The 16,411-nt window shown below is 33.9% G+C and overlaps 3 protein-coding genes across 4 annotated transcripts; all 3 read left to right on the top strand.

Moving 5' to 3' along the window:
- Positions 1-1,483: 1,483 nt before the first annotated feature.
- LOC107414359 (uncharacterized) lies at positions 1,484-5,078 on the top strand. 2 transcript variants are annotated; one of them, XM_060819302.1, is made up of 6 exons: positions 1,484-1,612; positions 1,902-2,085; positions 2,734-2,875; positions 3,099-3,325; positions 4,096-4,353; positions 4,598-5,078. In XM_060819302.1, exons 2-6 carry the CDS (start codon positions 2,044-2,046, stop codon positions 4,901-4,903), a joined length of 975 nt encoding a protein of 324 aa, XP_060675285.1. In that variant the 5' UTR covers positions 1,484-1,612; positions 1,902-2,043; the 3' UTR covers positions 4,904-5,078. The 2 variants fall into 2 exon arrangements, with proteins under 2 accessions (XP_060675285.1, XP_048325691.2); XM_048469734.2 differs by lacking the exon at positions 1,484-1,612 and having other exon boundaries at positions 1,717-2,085.
- An 875-nt stretch (positions 5,079-5,953) lies between these two features.
- Positions 5,954-9,614, top strand: LOC107414363 (uncharacterized). Its single transcript, XM_016022479.4, has 5 exons — positions 5,954-6,355; positions 7,157-7,298; positions 7,649-7,875; positions 8,552-8,809; positions 9,093-9,614. The coding sequence occupies exons 1-5, from the start codon at positions 6,089-6,091 to the stop codon at positions 9,396-9,398; spliced, it is 1,200 nt and encodes a 399-aa protein (XP_015877965.3). The 5' UTR covers positions 5,954-6,088; the 3' UTR covers positions 9,399-9,614.
- A 1,418-nt stretch (positions 9,615-11,032) lies between these two features.
- LOC107414356 (uncharacterized) lies at positions 11,033-14,612 on the top strand. Its single transcript, XM_048470599.2, has 5 exons — positions 11,033-11,297; positions 12,035-12,176; positions 12,616-12,842; positions 13,591-13,848; positions 14,085-14,612. The coding sequence occupies exons 1-5, from the start codon at positions 11,256-11,258 to the stop codon at positions 14,388-14,390; spliced, it is 975 nt and encodes a 324-aa protein (XP_048326556.2). The 5' UTR covers positions 11,033-11,255; the 3' UTR covers positions 14,391-14,612.
- The last annotated feature ends 1,799 nt before the right edge of the window (positions 14,613-16,411 follow it).

Raw genomic sequence — 16,411 nt, forward strand, 5'->3', positions numbered from 1 at the left:
TTGTACTCAAAAAATGTTATATATTCTTAAAATTCCAAGTATTTGATGTAAATATGAAATCCACACAATATATACATCACACATGGCAATAAACAAAAAAAAAAAAAAATTAACTGATGATGCTTATAAGTGGATTAAAAAATAGATTTTTGCTTTTTAGTTGAAAAGTTAGAAGGGTTTTTTGTGGTGTGGGATATGATGTGGAATGGGGGTGAAGAAAAAGTTTTTCGTGGAAATAAATTGAAAATTCATGTAAAAGGATATGAATGTCTTTTAAAATTATTTTAAGGTTATAATTGATATTAAAAGATAAAAAAAAAAACAAATGAAAAAGGAAGGGTATATTTCGTTAACGCCTTGCCAAGGAGGGTAAAGGGCCAAATTCCCCTTCATTGATTCTATAGCTAGGCCTACTAACATGGGCTTGTTACTAAATGGATCATTGAAATGGTTCGCCGTGTTTGGGCAATGATATGGAGTCCATATTTAAGCTTTAGCCCAAAGATCAGCTGGGCCAGCCGATAAACCAGAAGGGGTAGCAAACGAGAAAATTAGTAAAAGCAGAGCAAAGATAAGCTTGAATTTAATATCTAATTATAAGATATGCGTTACAGATTTAGAACGTACATATATAGTACATATAGTTTTTTAAAAAAAATTATTTAATAGCAGAAATAAATGTAAGTTTTTACCCCCCAAAAAAAAAAAAATTATTTGCTATCATTGAAAGTTTTGTTATCGGGTACAATACAACTTTTGTTTATTGATAAATTCTCAAAGGTAGAGAAGTAGCTAGTAAATTCTTTAAGGAAGAGAAGTAGATTCCTAATTTAGGACTCTTTTTTTTTTTTTTTTTTTTCCCTTGTACTATAATTCTTTAATTAGTTATTTTTTGGTTACTTTGGTTTTTCTAGACTAATTTTCAAGCAATTATTTTAATAGTTTTAGCATTCTTTGTCACTTTTTGTTTTTATTTTTTTATTATTTTTATTATTGTTTTTGGATTAAGTTTCTTTAAGAGAGTCGCATTTGGTTTTGTTCATATTATATCCAAATACGTGATTCTTGGCTTATTGGTTCTGATTTAGAGCATGAATTTATTGAATTATGGTTGGTATATATTTTCATCGTGGTACTGAAATTTAAGATCCTAAATTTTCACTGGGTAATTAGCACATAGAAACAAATATATATATATATATATATACATATATATAAAGAGTGCATTGCATATCGTTTATAGATGCACAACTTTATGTAAAAATTAATTGTAATAATATTCTTTTTTTCTTTTTTTGACAAACAGAAAAGTAATTGCATTATTTGAACATTTTTGTCATTAGTGCATGATAAACTTTATACTGAATTACAATTTACTCTTAATGCCATGTTTGTTAATGTAAGGAGCTTTTTCTTAAATAGTCTAGAAAATAAAAACATAAAAGAAAGTACTATTAAAAAATTGCGTTTTTGTTAAAGACCAAAACTCAATTGGATTCCCAGCAACCTTCTGGTGAAAAAGTTAAAATTACATGATCTAATCTAGTAGAAGAATACCGACCCAATGAATGCAACATCGTCTTTTTATGTCACTGCCATTGATATATTATTGGTAATTAACAATTTCTCAATTTCCTATTTTATTTTATTTTGCATGAATTTTATAAAAATAAAAATATTTAAAAACAATCAAGAAGCCTAGCAATTTCTTTAGGTCCAACTTAGTTTTCCTCATTTCTCAGCCTTGTTCAATATGGATGATTGAATTTAAGACAAGCAAATGGCGTAGAACTTATTTTATTTTACTTTTTTGTTTGTTTTTCGTCTTTACAAATGGGTAGAGTTAAAAATGGGTTTGGTGAATGGTGAGGTTAACTCAATTGGTTCCCTTCCTTTTTCAGAATAAGTCCCTGCAGCTTTTTAGTGCCACTCCTGGTCTACTATTTCAATTGGCTCCAAACACTTTTCGTTGATGTTCTAAAACCTTTTTCAGGGATTTCTAGTTTTCAGTTCTTCATCTGCGCTTCGAAACCAAAGATAAATATGGTTAAAGCCATCAGGGTTTATGAACTTGGTGGACCTGAGGTATCTCTTTCTGTCTTTGCACTGTTATTTTTGCTGTAAAGAGTATGAATTTTTATGCTTGAATTGGTTTATTGTTCATATGAGAACAAGGTATACTATTGCTTCTTGCTTTAAAATGTATTGTTCCTTTCTTCTTTTTTATTTTTTTTATTTATTTTTTATTTTTTTATGTTTTGGCTAAATAAATATGAGGGGACCTTATTCTGTAAAATGTTGAGGGATCATTCTATTGCTTCTTCCTGTGACTTGTAGTCTATCTTAATTTTTGGTTAATGTTGCTGTGTTCTATCTGGCGTTTGTCTGTGTCAAAGCTCTAACCTTTTTGTGAGTTGGAATTTGGGCTTTTGTGCCTCATGTTTGTGAATTTTGATAACTTATGCTTATTTCTTCGGAACCCATTTAATTTGCCATTTTTGCACTTATAGCCCTTTTGTGATTATGCTGTAATAGAATTTGTGTTATCAACAAATTGAACTAACGTTTTGACCTGTTGAACTTGTTATATCGATACAGTAGTAGTTAATATATAGCTTTGAATTTACTTTCTGTTTGGCGTTGCGAGTGTCGAATGGCTGTTTTTTAGGGCAGCATACAATGATATCTATTATTCCATTTTTCCATTTAAAAACTATTACGTTATGATGATAGGTTTTGAAATGGGAGGATGTGGAAATAGGAGAGCCAAGTGAGGGCGAGATTCGCGTGAAAAACAAGGCCATTGGTCTTAATTTCGTTGATGTGTACTTCCGCAAAGGGGTTTATAAAGCTGCTTCATTTCCCTTTACTCCAGGTTTTGTTTCTTCTGAAACTTTACTAGTTTATGAATTTAGTTCTAGAACAATGAAGATAAACTTTGGATAATAACCACTTCCAGTTGCCATTATATGATTGTGATGGATAAGTTCCTTCCGAAAAAAAAAAAAAAAAATTGATTGGCATTACAATAATTATGGGAGAGATTTTTGTTTGAATGCACATTCTAAACCCATTTACAATATCCTTTTCTGTTTCAGGTGTGGAAGCTGTTGGGGTTGTGACAGCAGTTGGACCTGGAGTAACAGGCAGGCAAGTTGGTGATCTTGTAGCTTATGCTGGTAGGCCAATAGGCTCATATGCTGAAGAGCAGATCCTTCCTGCAAATATAGTTGTTCCTGTTCCTTCTTCTATTGATCCTGTTATTGTAGCATCTGTTCTTGCAAAGGGCATGACAACTCAGTTTCTAGTTTCACGTTGTTTCAAGGTATTTTTAAAATATTCCAGTAGCATTGCGATATAGGATGTCAAATTTGTAATTTACTATTGAAATACTCGATGTTGCTTTGAATAACCGTGTGATAATATGGAAAACTCCGTTACAGCGTTTTGCATAGTGGCATCCTCATTTGCTGCTGTATTATTATTTGCCGATACACAAAATGTATCCCGTTCAAGAGGACTAAAACACTGTTGTCCGGGTCAATGCACAAATATATGTGTCGATGAATATGTATAGGATGCATATGGATGTGAACAAATTGCTCTTGGATATATTGAAGAAGTGTGGATGTAAATTGCCATTATATACCCTGAAAGTAGTAGTCATTGTTTATTTGTTGTCATTGTTTGCCTATTTAGCTTCACCATATTGGGGAACCAGTTTAGTTAAACTCTAGGTTGCCTTTTCTAAGTTATTTGTTATGAATATTTTACTAAGGACTAGAATAAAATTTATCCGTAATAGGTTTGGGGTTTATGGACTGGGAGAGGGTTATCTTCAGTTCTGTAGTCCACAATCCCAATGGGCCTTCAGTTATGTTGGTTATTACAATTGGCCTCTCCTTGATGTGGAGGACTGAACCAGTGGAACAATATATATGTTTCTATGAAATCGCATCCCTTGAATATCCATGTCATTTCATCATTCCTCCAAATAATTAACAAACATGTCTCCTCTTTTTCCTGTTGTGTATTTATTTTGTAACAACCACCTTTGCTTTTGATATCAGAATTCACTTGATTGTCTGTATACAGGTTGAAAAAGGACATACAGTTCTCGTTCATGCAGCAGCTGGTGGAGTTGGATCTCTGTTATGCCAGTGGGCTAATGCTCTTGGAGCCACTGTCATTGGAACTGTCTCAACTAAAGAGAAAGCAGCTCAAGCCAAGGAAGATGGAGCTCACCATGTTATCATCTATACAGAAGAGGATTTTGTCACCCGCGTAAATGAGATAACATCTGGCAATGGGGTTGATGTTGTCTATGATTCTGTAGGGAAGGATACCTTTGAGGTAATGAATACATTTTTTTTTTTTTTCTCATTTTCGTTAGAAAATTAATCAAGTGAATCTACTGGACAGAGTAATTTTATTGTAGCTTCCCCTTCTAATAGGCATCAGCACCATCATTTGAAGCTTTAGTTCTTTACATTTCTCCATGCAGGTTATAGCAACTTAGTGTCATTTAGTTTCGAAAAATATAAATTTGCTGTGTGATTTCGTCCTCAAATGAGTTTCTTAATTGAAATATGTTCAGGGATCGTTGGCATGCTTAAAACTTCGTGGATACATGGTGTGTTTTGGGCAGTCATCAGGTATCCCAGATCCAGTACCATTATCAGCTCTTGCAGCGAAATCACTGTACATAACAAGGCCTTCCATGATGCAATACACAGCTACTAGAGAGGAGCTATTGGAGACCGCAGGAGAGGTTTTTACAAATGTTGCATCAGGAGCATTGAGGGTTCGAGTAAATCATACATACCCTTTGTCTCAGGCAGCGCAAGCACATGCAGATCTTGAGGGTAGGAAAACTTCTGGATCAATTGTTCTGATACCTTAGGAGACCTCCAACAGGAAAGTTTTTTTAATTTCCAACTGTCTCCTTGTTAAGAAAGAAGGAATTACATGGGTTGGTTGTTATTGTGCATTTTGTAAGTTAAAATTGTGCTGTGTTTGGGATGACCGTTTGCTTGTTCTAGGTGTGCTAAATATGCAATTTCTGCGAGTGTTATCCATGGTGTTATTTGTCAAGCAATGATATAAGACGGAAAGTATTTGGAACCATTGTTAGCTAATCACATTAATCAGAACTAAACATATTTTTAACATTAACAAATAAATTAACTTTAAACAAAAATGTTTAATGTATCCACGTAGAGTATAATATATTCATAAACTACATTATATTGTTTTAAAAATGATTATATTGGATGGAGAATGTTTTGTAAAACAAATCTTTGGTGGAGAATATTAAAAAGAATTTATAGAAAAATAAGATTAAGGTGGAATCTTAGAGCATATTTAATTATATCTTGTCAGTAAATAAAGTATATTTAAAATGATTAAATAAGATATGTATCCATAGGCTTGCCTAGTGGAGACATTACTAAGATTACACTTCCATGTTCAAAAGGAAGAAATCGCCCTTAATACTTCATCTTTTTAGCAAAATTAGTCCTTTTTAGCATAATCAAGATAAATTATATTATACATGAATTGGTTAAACTTCTACCCTTCTACCATATAAAAAAATATTTTTTAAATGTTATATATTTCAGTTTCTATTTGCAGACTACATTTATATTAATTAATTGATTTGTACATAGTTTTTAATTGGAATCTACTAAGCATTAAAAAATTATGCGCGTAAATTTGAAGAATTGTTTTAAACGACAAGTAAAAGAGAAACGTTTAAAAATTATTTGGCAATGTAAAATTAAATATTTTGTGTTTTTTTTTTGGGTAAATAACTAAATATATTGTAATTAATAAAGAAGAATATTTTGAAAATTTACGCGCATTTGTTTTTTTCTGTATCCTCCAGACGAGAGTCCAGTACCGACACGTTTCTCGTTAATCCTATAATTAGGATTGGGATTGAAGGTCTGCATCTTATCCATCAAAAGCACAAAACAGGTAAGTATATTTGTCTTCTTCTCGGCTCAAGCAAATCGAACAATCATAGTCAAAATTTTGATCTTCCTTATCCCCTTGTCGGAATCCAACCACCATTCTCTTTCAGACAATGTCGAGATTATCGGCGATTTTTTCTCCGGCCCGTTTGGCGAGGTTAACTCAGTTGGTTCCAAACCATTTTCAGAATAAGCAGCCCCCACTGGAGCTTCTACGACCACTCTCTGGTCTACCAACTCAATTGGCTCCACACCCTTTTTCTCAAAGTTCTCAACTTTTTCCATGGATTTCGACCCAGTGCGCGTTTTTCAGCTCTTCATCATCTTCGCTACCAAATTTTGTTAAGGCCATTAGGGTTCATGAACTTGGTGGACCTGAGGTCTCTCTCTCTCTCTCTCTCTCTCTCTCTCTCTCTCTTTCTACTGTTGTTTTTGTTGTAAAAGTATGAATTTTTATGCTTCATTTAAATAATTGTTGAAATGGGTATTCGTGGGTGGTGATCTTAGAACTTAGATTGTCAAAACCGAATCTTTTTCAGTTCAGTACGGGGAAATCTACTATTTCTTCTTATTTATATGTGCATTACTCTTTCTTCTTTATTTTTTCTTTTTGTTTTGGGCTGAGTAAAGACGGTGGAACCATCATTCTTTTAATCTCGAGGGATTATTTGCTTGCTTCTTCCAGTGACTCGTATGGCTGCTCTCTCTCTCTCTCTCTCTCTCTCTCTCTCTCTCTCTCTCTCTCTCTCTCTCTGTGGTTTCTATTTTTTGGGTTTGTTTTGTTGTGTTCTATGTGGCGTGTTTGTTTCTTTAAATTAAAGCTCCATAAATCTTAGTGGTAAAATCGCAGCTATTTGTGAGTTGGAATTTGGGTTTTTATGCCTCATTATTGTGTGTGAAATGATTTGCTTACTTCCTCAGAACCCATTTAATTTTCCATCCGCGCACTTATAGCCCTATTGGGGCTAGGCTGCAATAAAATTTGCATCAGCAATTTGTAATAATGGTTAATATGTTGAACTTGATACTTGTTATATTCATAAAGCAGCTGTTAATATATAGTCTTCCATTTACGTTCTGTATGGCTTTACTAGTTTCTGAATTGCTGTCTGTGAGCGCAGCATGCAATGATATATATGATTGCATTCTTCCGTTTATTAATTATTACATAATGATGATAGGTTTTGAAATGGGAAGATGTGGAAATAGGAGAGCCAAAGGAGGGCGAAATTCGTGTGAAACACAAGGCCATTGGTCTTAATTTCATCGATGTGTACTTCCGCAAAGGGGTTAGTAAAGCTGCTGCATTGCCTTTCACTCCAGGTTTTGTTTCTTCTCAATGTTAATTATTTTATAATTTATTTCTAGAACATTGAAGATTAATTTCGGACAATAACCACTTCCAGTTGCCATCTATATGATTGCTAATGTTTTGATTAGAAGTATAATTTGTAAATTGTTGTATGTTTGATGATGAATACTTAGATTGCTAATAACTTGATTAGATATATAATATGTGAACTGATGGATAAGTTCCTCCCAAAAAAAAAAAAAAAAAAAATTCTATAGCATTTCAAACTTTATGGGAGAGGTTTGTGTTTGAATGCGCATTATAAACCCATTTACCTTTTCAAGTTATAACTTAACCATGAACAAATCCTTTCCTCTTTCAGGAATGGAGGCTGTTGGGGTTGTAACAGCAGTAGGACCTGGAATAAAAGGCACGCAGGTTGGTGATCTTGTAGGCTATGCTGGTACTCCGATGGGCTCATATGCTGAAGAGCAGATCCTTCCTGCTAGTAAAGTTGTGCCTGTTCCTACCTCTATTGATCCTCTCATTGCAGCATCTGTCATTCTCAAGGGCATGACGGCGCAGTATTTATTGCGCCGTTGCTTCAAGGTATATTTAAAATATTCAGTAGCTTTAGGATATAGGATGTCAAAGTTGTAATTTACATTTAAGTCGAAGTGCTATGAGGTTTTGGATTATATTACTTTTTGATATGACCAATAACTCTGTTACAGATCTTTGCATAGTGGTATCCTGATGTAGTGCTGTATGGTTATTTGCATATTCAAACAATGTATTCTGTTCAAGAGGTCAATGCACCAATATGACTGAGTATATATATGATGTAAATGAACTGCTGATTATATACATGAAAGTTGCATTGATATAAATTACCAGTTTAGACAAACCAAGTTGCAAAAGCAATATCTTTTTCTTTGTTATAGATATTTTACCATGGACCTAGTATCAAATTTTACTTGTATTAGAATAGGGGTTTACGGAATGAAAGAGGGTTACCTTCAGTTATGTAGTCCACAATCCCAATGGTCTTCAATAGAACAAAGCAGGAAAAATATTACAATTAATCACTCCTTGAATTGGCGATCATAACTTTTGGAACTATATATTTTTCTCTATGAAATCGCATCACTTGATTATGCATTTCATTTCATCACTCCTCTTAAGTTATTAACAATCACTAGTCCTCATTTTCCTGTTATATCTCTATATGTAACAACCTTGTTGCTTTTGGTATCAGATCTCAGTTGATTGTTCCGTATTACAGGTTGAAGCAGGACATACAATTCTTGTTCATGCTGCAGCTGGTGGAGTAGGATCTCTGCTATGCCAGTGGGCTAATGCTCTTGGTGCCACTGTCATTGGAACTGTCTCAACTAAAGAGAAGGCAGCTCAAGCCAAGGAAGACGGAGCTCACCATGTTATCATCTACAAGGATGAGGATTTTGTTGCTCGTGTTAAGGAGATAACATCAGGCAATGGGGTTGATGTTGTCTATGACTCTGTAGGAAAAGATACCTTTCAGGTAATGAATTTCTCTTCTCATTGTCTTTATTAGAGACTATGAAAATTCAATCGAGAGTTTGCTGGATAGAGTGAGACTACGGAAATTCAATCAGGAGAATTTGCCCGACAGAGTTTTTCTATCGTGTCTTCGCCTTCTAAATGGGCACCATCATTTGAAGCTTTAGAATGTTTTTTTCACTTTTCTATTTTATCACACAGGTTATAGCAACTCAATGTCATGTAGTTTCTAAACAAATAACTTTGCTATACTTGATTGTGTTCTGAAATGGAAATGTGTCCAGGGATCGTTGGATTCCTTAAAAGTCCGGGGTTACATGGTGAGTATTGGGGTGTCATCAGGAACACCAGATCCGGTACCATTATCGGCTCTTGCAGCGAAATCACTGTACTTAACAAGGCCTTCTGTGATGCAATACACAGCTACTAGAGAAGAGTTATTGGAGACTGCAGGAGAGGTGTTTGCTAATGTTGAGTCAGGTGTGCTGCGGGTTAGAGTAAATCATACATACCCTTTGTCACAGGCAGCGCAAGCACATGCAGATCTCGAGGGTAGGAAAACATCTGGATCCGTTGTGCTGATACCATAGAAGCCTCGAACAGGAAGTTCTCAATCTCCCAACTCTTCTAGTCCTTGTTAAGAAATAATTTTATGGGTTGGTTTGGCTGTGCATTTCATGTGAAAAATTTGTGTTGTGTTTGGATGACTGAGTGCCTGCTTAATGTTGGCCAGTTGTGAAACTAATTATCCATGTATTTGCTATGTTAAGCAATAAATAAAAGTATTTGGATTCATTGTTAGTCAATCAGTTGGGAATTAACTTATTTTATTTTTTTGTTTTGCATTATTAGCTGACTGATATAAGCAAATGTTGGGAAAATAGTGCTCACAAGATTGTCATGATACGTAGGCTGTTCCTTTTTCAGAATCAATGTCATCCAGTATAATTATCATGTTAGTAAAATAAAAATTAGGAAATAGGCATAACTAATATATGTATATATATATATATATATATATGTATATATGTATGTATATCATTCTAACACAAAGCGATCGGACTACTGAAGCGAAAGCAATACATGTAATTTTTTGTTTTCCAATTTTCATCATGACCCGAGAATTTATAAATGCTGAACTCTGCCAAAAATAATTGTAATACCTGTAAAAGGTAATTTTTGTACATGATAACCTCTAGACAGGACCATAATTTGCTACTAAAGCTATCTTCTTTCACATATGAGTTTTTTCTCAAATAGTCTAAAGTACAAATAAGAAAATGGGTAGAGTTATAAGTTTTAATCTATTTTTAAAATACCAAAATTCGTCGGATTTCCACCTATCTGGTCGCATGGAAGTTCAAAATGACATGTTATTTTGATCTTCTTTGCTACTCTCCAATGATGCTTTTTAGCTTAAAAAATTATTTTCTATTACAAAGAGCATTTTAAATAATTTTTAAAAATAAAGAGTGACACTTATCAAATTATTCCAACAATACTTTTTTGAAAATTAACAATTTCATTGCTATATTCGAGATGCTCTAACATTGTCCTTTGGTATTTCATTGCCATCGACATAATTATTGGTAATTAACAATTTCCCATTTTATTTTATTTTGCTTGAGTTATCCTAAAATATAGTTTAAAATTCATTAAACCCCCTTTAAACTATCAAGTAGAAACAAATAACCCCTCAACTATGCAAATAACCAATAAATGCCTATACTAAGATGATACATATTAACCTCTAGTGGCAATTTTATAATTAATAAAATATGTATAATAATTTTGTATGACAACAAAACCCTTTAAATCCACTTATTATTTTTATTTTTATTTCATATCTATTATTAAATACCTTAATGAAAGTTGATAAGTAAAATTGCATGATTTATTTTAATTAATGAAAATTTTTATTATGGCATGATTAAGTTTCACAAGAATTTGTTTATAACGTTACATTATCATAATGATTTGAGACAAATATTAATTAGTATAATACTAAAAATTTTAAGAGTAAAAAACAATTAACCTAGTTTATCTTTAACTGTAAGGTTTTAATATATATATATATATATATATATATATTTTGCCAGTTAAAGGTTTTAATGGTTTACTGATGGGGTTAACCGTAAGGTAGGGGATATATCATATACGTAGGAAGCTAGTTTAGGAGAATTCAGTCTAATTCATCTTAAAATATAAATATTAAAAAGCAATGGCCAACTTTTACTTTTGTCCCATTTTAATTTTTCATTTGGCTTCTAAATTCCACACCCCCTAGTCCACTGTCTCCATTGGCTCCACACCCATTTCGTCAAAGTTCTACACATTTTCCAGGGATTCCAACCAGGTGCACGTTTTTCTGTTCTTCATCATCTGCACTTGGAAACCAGAGATTAGCAGTTAGCGCGGTTGCCACTCAAGCAGCGTCACCACCAAATATGGTTAAGGCTATTAGGATTTATGAGCTTGGTGGACCCGAGGTCTCCCTCTTCCTCTCAATTTTCGTTTTTTTCTTCTCTGGTTGTAAAAGTATAAATTTTTATGTTTGAATTGTGTGATTCTTAAGATGGGTATTGATGGTCATTGATCTTAGATTGTCAAAACCAACTCTTTTCTGTTCTATAGGAGACAATCTAATACTGCTTCTTGCTTGTAGATGTATTACTAATTTTTTTTTTTTTTTTTTTTTTTTTTGGGTTTTGGGATGAGTAAAGATAAGGGAACCTCGTTATTTAATCTTGAAGGATCATTCTGTTGCTTATTCCAGTGGCTTGTTGTATGCTTTATTATTATTAATATTCTTTGATTGAGTTAGTTTTGCTGTGTTCTATTTGGTGTGTTTTGACTGTTTAAATCAAAGCTCTGTACATCTTGAGTAGTAAAATCAAAGCTATTTGTGAGTTGGAATTGGGGCTTTTGTGCCTCATGTTTGTGAATTTTGATTACTTATGCTTACTTTTGCAGAACCCATCTTATTTGGCATTTATGAACTGATAGCCCTATTTGGATTAGGCTGCAATATAGTTTATATCATAAATAAATTGAACCAATGGTCGACTTGTTGAACTTGATACTCAATATATTGATAGACTAAGAGTTAATAGTTTACATTCTGTTTGGGGTTTCTAGTTACTGAATGGCTGTCTGTGAGGGCAGCATGCAATGGTATCTATGATTTCATTCTTCCTTTTTATTAATTATTACATAATGATGATAGGTGTTGAAATGGGAGGATGTCGAAATAGGAGAGCCAAAAGAGGGCGAGATTCGTGTGAAAAACAAGGCAATTGGTCTTAATTTCATTGATGTGTACTTCCGCAAAGGGGTTTATAAAGCTGCTGCATTGCCTTTCACTCCAGGTTTTGTTTCTTCTCAATGTTGATTAATTTATCAATTTATTTCTAGAACAATGAAGATAAATTCGGATAGTAGCCACTTCTTGATGCCATCTATATGTTTAGTAATGTTTTAATTAGCTTTATGTTCTACGTATAGTGATGAATATTGTGAGCGCTAATAACTTGATTAGATGTATAATATGAGAATTGAGGGATAAGTTCCTCCCACTTTGGTAATAGTTCACGAGCCCTAAAAAAGATCCGATCAATTAATCCCCCAAACCAGGGAAGCTTAAGCTGAAATGAAATCCCAGGGTGAGGGATAAAGGGGGAAGACACTAAATTGAGAGGTTTTCGTTTGAATGCGCATTATAAACCCATTTACCTTTTCCAGTAATAATTAATTATGAACATCAAAAGGAAAAAAAAAAAATCATGAACATATCCTTTTCTCTTGCAGGAATGGAGGCTGTCGGGGTTGTGACAGCAGTAGGATCTGGGCTAACAGGCAGGCAGGTTGGCGATCTTGTAGCCTATGCTGGTAATCCAATGGGTTCATACGCTGAAGAGCAGATCCTTCCTGCTAATAAAGTTGTGACTGTTCCTTCCTCTATTGATCCTATCATTGCAGCATCTGTCATGCTTAAAGGCATGACTGCGCAGTTTCTTGTCCGCCGTTGCTTCAAGGTATATTTAAAATATTCCAGTAGCATTAGGATATAGGATTTCAAACTTTTAATTTAGATTTAAATCAATGCACAATGATGTTTTGGATTATAATACATGTGATAATATAGAGAACTCTGTTACAGCTTTTCACATAGTGTCACGCTGATGTAGCACTTTATGGTTATTTGCATGTTCAAACAATGTATTCTGTTCAAGAGGACTAAAACACTATTATGCAGGTGATGTATGTACATGATGTCTGTGAATGTGAATAAACTACTATTATATGCATAAGGTGTGTAGATATGAATTGCTATTTTATACCCTGAAGGTAATAGTTATTGTTTGTTGTCTTGGTTCACCTTTTTAGCTGCATCACTCTACGTAAACTAAAGTTGCTAAAGTGATATTCTTCTCTAAATTATTTGTCATAGATATTTTACTAGGAACCTAATATCAAATTTTACATCTATTAGGGTTTGGGTTTGTGGATTTGAAGAGAGTTACCTTCAGTTATGTAGTCCACAATCCCAAAGGGCCTTCGATTTCCAAACCAGGATAAATAATGTAGCTTATGAATTAGAGGTCTTAACCGTTGGGACAATATAGCTTTGCCTACTAAATTGCATCTCTTGAGTATGCATGTCTTTTTATCATTCCTCCAACTAATTAACAAACAATAGTCCTCTTTTCTCTGTTGTATCTCTATATTTATCAACCTCCATTGCTTTTGATATCAGATCTCACTTGATTCTTCTGCATACAGGTCGAGGCAGGACATACAGTTCTTGTTCATGCAGCAGCTGGTGGAGTTGGTTCTCTGTTATGCCAGTGGGCTAATGCTCTTGGTGCCACTGTCATTGGAACTGTCTCAACTAAAGAGAAGGCAGCTCAAGCCAAGGAAGATGGGGCTCACCATGTTATCATCTATAAGGAGGAGGATTTTGTTGCCCGTGTGAATGAGATAACATCAGGCAATGGGGTAGATGTTGTCTATGATTCTGTAGGAAAGGATACGTTTCAGGTAATGAATTTATCTTCTTATTTTCTTCAGGGACTCTGAAAATTCAATCAAAAGAGTTTACTGGACAGGGTTATTCTATTGTAGCTTCACTTTATACATGGGCACCATCAAAATCTTTGAGATGCTCTCTACTATTCTGTTTGCAGCAATCAATGCGATATAGTTTCTAAAACAAGTAACGTTGCTATATTTGATTTTTCCCTGAAATGAGTTTGTTAATGTGGAAAAATGTCCAGGGATCGTTGGAATGCTTAAAACTTCGTGGGTACATGGTGAGTTTTGGGGTGTCGTCAGGAACTCCAGATCCGGTACCTTTATCAGCTCTTCAAGTGAAATCGCTGTTCTTAACACGGCCTTCCTTGATGCAATACACAACTACTAGACAAGAGTTATTGGAGACTGCAGGAGAGTTGTTTGCTAATATTACATCGGGTGTGCTTCGGGTTCGAGTAAATCATACATACCCTCTGTCTGAGGCAGCGCAAGCACATGCGGATCTGGAGGGTAGGAAAACATCTGGATCTGTTGTTCTGATACCATAGAAGCCTGCAACAGGAAGTTCTGAATCTCCCAACTCTCGTAGTCCTTGTCGATGAAGAACTTATTTATGGGTCTCTTTTTTTTTTTGGGTGAAAGAATTAAGTGTGGTTTTGCATTTTGCATGAAAAACTTTGTGCTTTGTTTGGAATAATGACTTGTTGCCTTCTCCATGTAGACTAAATCTGCAAACTTAAAAAACTAGGTACATATCCATTTAGTTATTACATTAAGAGAAAAAGGCAAAAAAATCGCTTGAGCTGGTGTATGCATGCTACTATACACATCACTGGCTTTTTTTTTTGTTGCACTGACGATCCTTACTTCTGAGAAAAAGAATAAGAACTTTACAATTTAACCCCCCAAAAAAAAAAAAAAAAGCCAGCCATGAAATAATTAATTTTAAGCTCACAGCCAAATAGAACGTTTTTGAAAAAAAGAAAAGAAAAAAAAAATGAAGGTAGAGAGAATAGTATATACTATAATTTGGATTTCAAAAAAAAAAAAAAAATAAAAAATAAAGGAAAATAAAAAAAGTTACACTACGAATGGTGGAAAGGAGAGAGAGAATTGCGACCTGAAAAAAATAAAAATATTAAACCGCTTGCAAAAATATTTTATGTACTCCAAAAAAATACATATATCATATAAAATATATGTACAAGGCATCAGTTGAAAAGGCTGCTTCAGCAAAAGAAAAAAAAAAAAAAAAAAAGGTTGAAAAGGCTGATGATATTGATATTGAATCGTTTCAAAAAATAAATCAAGAAAGAAAGAAAAAGGAGATGAGAAACAGAAACATTATGTGTTAGTTATTTTATTGATACACTTTTAGTTCATATGACCATATTAACCCTAAGCTATTGCTGAATATACTTTTATCTCCCACTTGTCTTGAAAAACAGCAGATGAGGTAACCGTGGGATTGCAGGGGTATATATGGAAATAAGAAATTCTAACAAACACGGTAGCACGTGAGATGCAATACCCCAGGTAATGATTATATATTCGTCATTCTTTCTCTTTCCTCTCTCTCTGTCTACTCTACTGCCCCCCTACAGGCCTACCTATATACTCGCATCACACACACTCCCCAGTCCGTTTTGCCATAACAGAATTTTGCTTCACTCCTCTCTGTCTCGCTCTCTCTCTCTCTTTCTCACTCACTCTCTTTCTCGCTCTCTTTTTCTTACATTTTCTCGGAAAATTTCAGAGAAACAAGCTTTCTTCCAGTCAAAATTCAGTGAAAAGGTTCGTTGCTTTTGTTTTTTTAAATCTTCTCCATGAGCTTTCTATCTTTTGCAGAATATCTCTCTGATATATACATATATATATATATATATATATGTGTATGTACCTTTGTTCTTCAATGTCGAACTTCGATTGAATCATCTCTGTCTTTTTTTTATTTTTATTTTTAATAATCATGTCTATCTTCACGTATTTACAATCTCCTTCGTGTTTTACTCTGTTTTTGCGCAGAGAAATCGGGTGGAAAAAACGTAAGAAAGAAGAAGAATAGAGAATCCGCGACGAGCTCACATATTTTCAACTGAGAATTGGTTTTTTCACTCTTCCATTTGCTTTTTTGCTCTGTTTTATATTGATAAACTTCAATTTCTCTCTCGCTTGCCCATATGCGTCCTTCTGATCGTGTTTGATTTTCTTACATTCGGTCTTGTAGTAAGTATTTCGAAATGTATTTTGAAGCTCTTCGGTCTTCTATTTTTCTCATTTCCACATCTCCGTCTCACTTTTGAAATCAAATTTAACAATCCAAAACCTTTCCAGTTGTGGAAGATTCAAATTCATATACACATTAAAGCACAATTTGTCGGTTTTGCATTGTTTTTTTTTTTTCAAAATTATGAAAAAGAATTGATTAAATTTTCGTCTCTGGATGGTCAAACCCTGAAGAATCAAATCCTTCACTTTCGCATTAATTTTCTCAGTGTCTTTGTCTCTCTGTGAAGCTTCAGGTCCTCATTTTTTTGCTTTTTCGCATGCCAAGTTTCTCCCAGTTTTT

This window comes from Ziziphus jujuba, chromosome 8 (assembly GCF_031755915.1).
Source record: "Ziziphus jujuba cultivar Dongzao chromosome 8, ASM3175591v1".
Taxonomy (NCBI): domain Eukaryota; kingdom Viridiplantae; phylum Streptophyta; class Magnoliopsida; order Rosales; family Rhamnaceae; genus Ziziphus; species Ziziphus jujuba.

What these genes read in the sequence shown, in the direction of transcription:
- LOC107414359 (XM_060819302.1), top strand. Translation starts at nt 2,044, where the DNA reads ATGGTTAAAGCCATCAGGGTTTATGAACTTGGTGGACCTGAG. An exon ending in TTCATTTCCCTTTACTCCAG is followed by an intron (nt 2,876 to 3,098) that starts GTTTTGTTTCTT and finishes TTTCTGTTTCAG; the next exon opens with GTGTGGAAGCTGTTGGGGTT. An exon ending in TAGGGAAGGATACCTTTGAG is followed by an intron (nt 4,354 to 4,597) that starts GTAATGAATACA and finishes AAATATGTTCAG; the next exon opens with GGATCGTTGGCATGCTTAAA.
- LOC107414363 (XM_016022479.4), top strand. Translation starts at nt 6,089, where the DNA reads ATGTCGAGATTATCGGCGATTTTTTCTCCGGCCCGTTTGGCGAGGTTA. An exon ending in ATGAACTTGGTGGACCTGAG is followed by an intron (nt 6,356 to 7,156) that starts GTCTCTCTCTCT and finishes TAATGATGATAG; the next exon opens with GTTTTGAAATGGGAAGATGT. An exon ending in TGCATTGCCTTTCACTCCAG is followed by an intron (nt 7,299 to 7,648) that starts GTTTTGTTTCTT and finishes TTCCTCTTTCAG; the next exon opens with GAATGGAGGCTGTTGGGGTT.
- LOC107414356 (XM_048470599.2), top strand. Translation starts at nt 11,256, where the DNA reads ATGGTTAAGGCTATTAGGATTTATGAGCTTGGTGGACCCGAG. An exon ending in ATGAGCTTGGTGGACCCGAG is followed by an intron (nt 11,298 to 12,034) that starts GTCTCCCTCTTC and finishes TAATGATGATAG; the next exon opens with GTGTTGAAATGGGAGGATGT. An exon ending in TAGGAAAGGATACGTTTCAG is followed by an intron (nt 13,849 to 14,084) that starts GTAATGAATTTA and finishes AAAAATGTCCAG; the next exon opens with GGATCGTTGGAATGCTTAAA.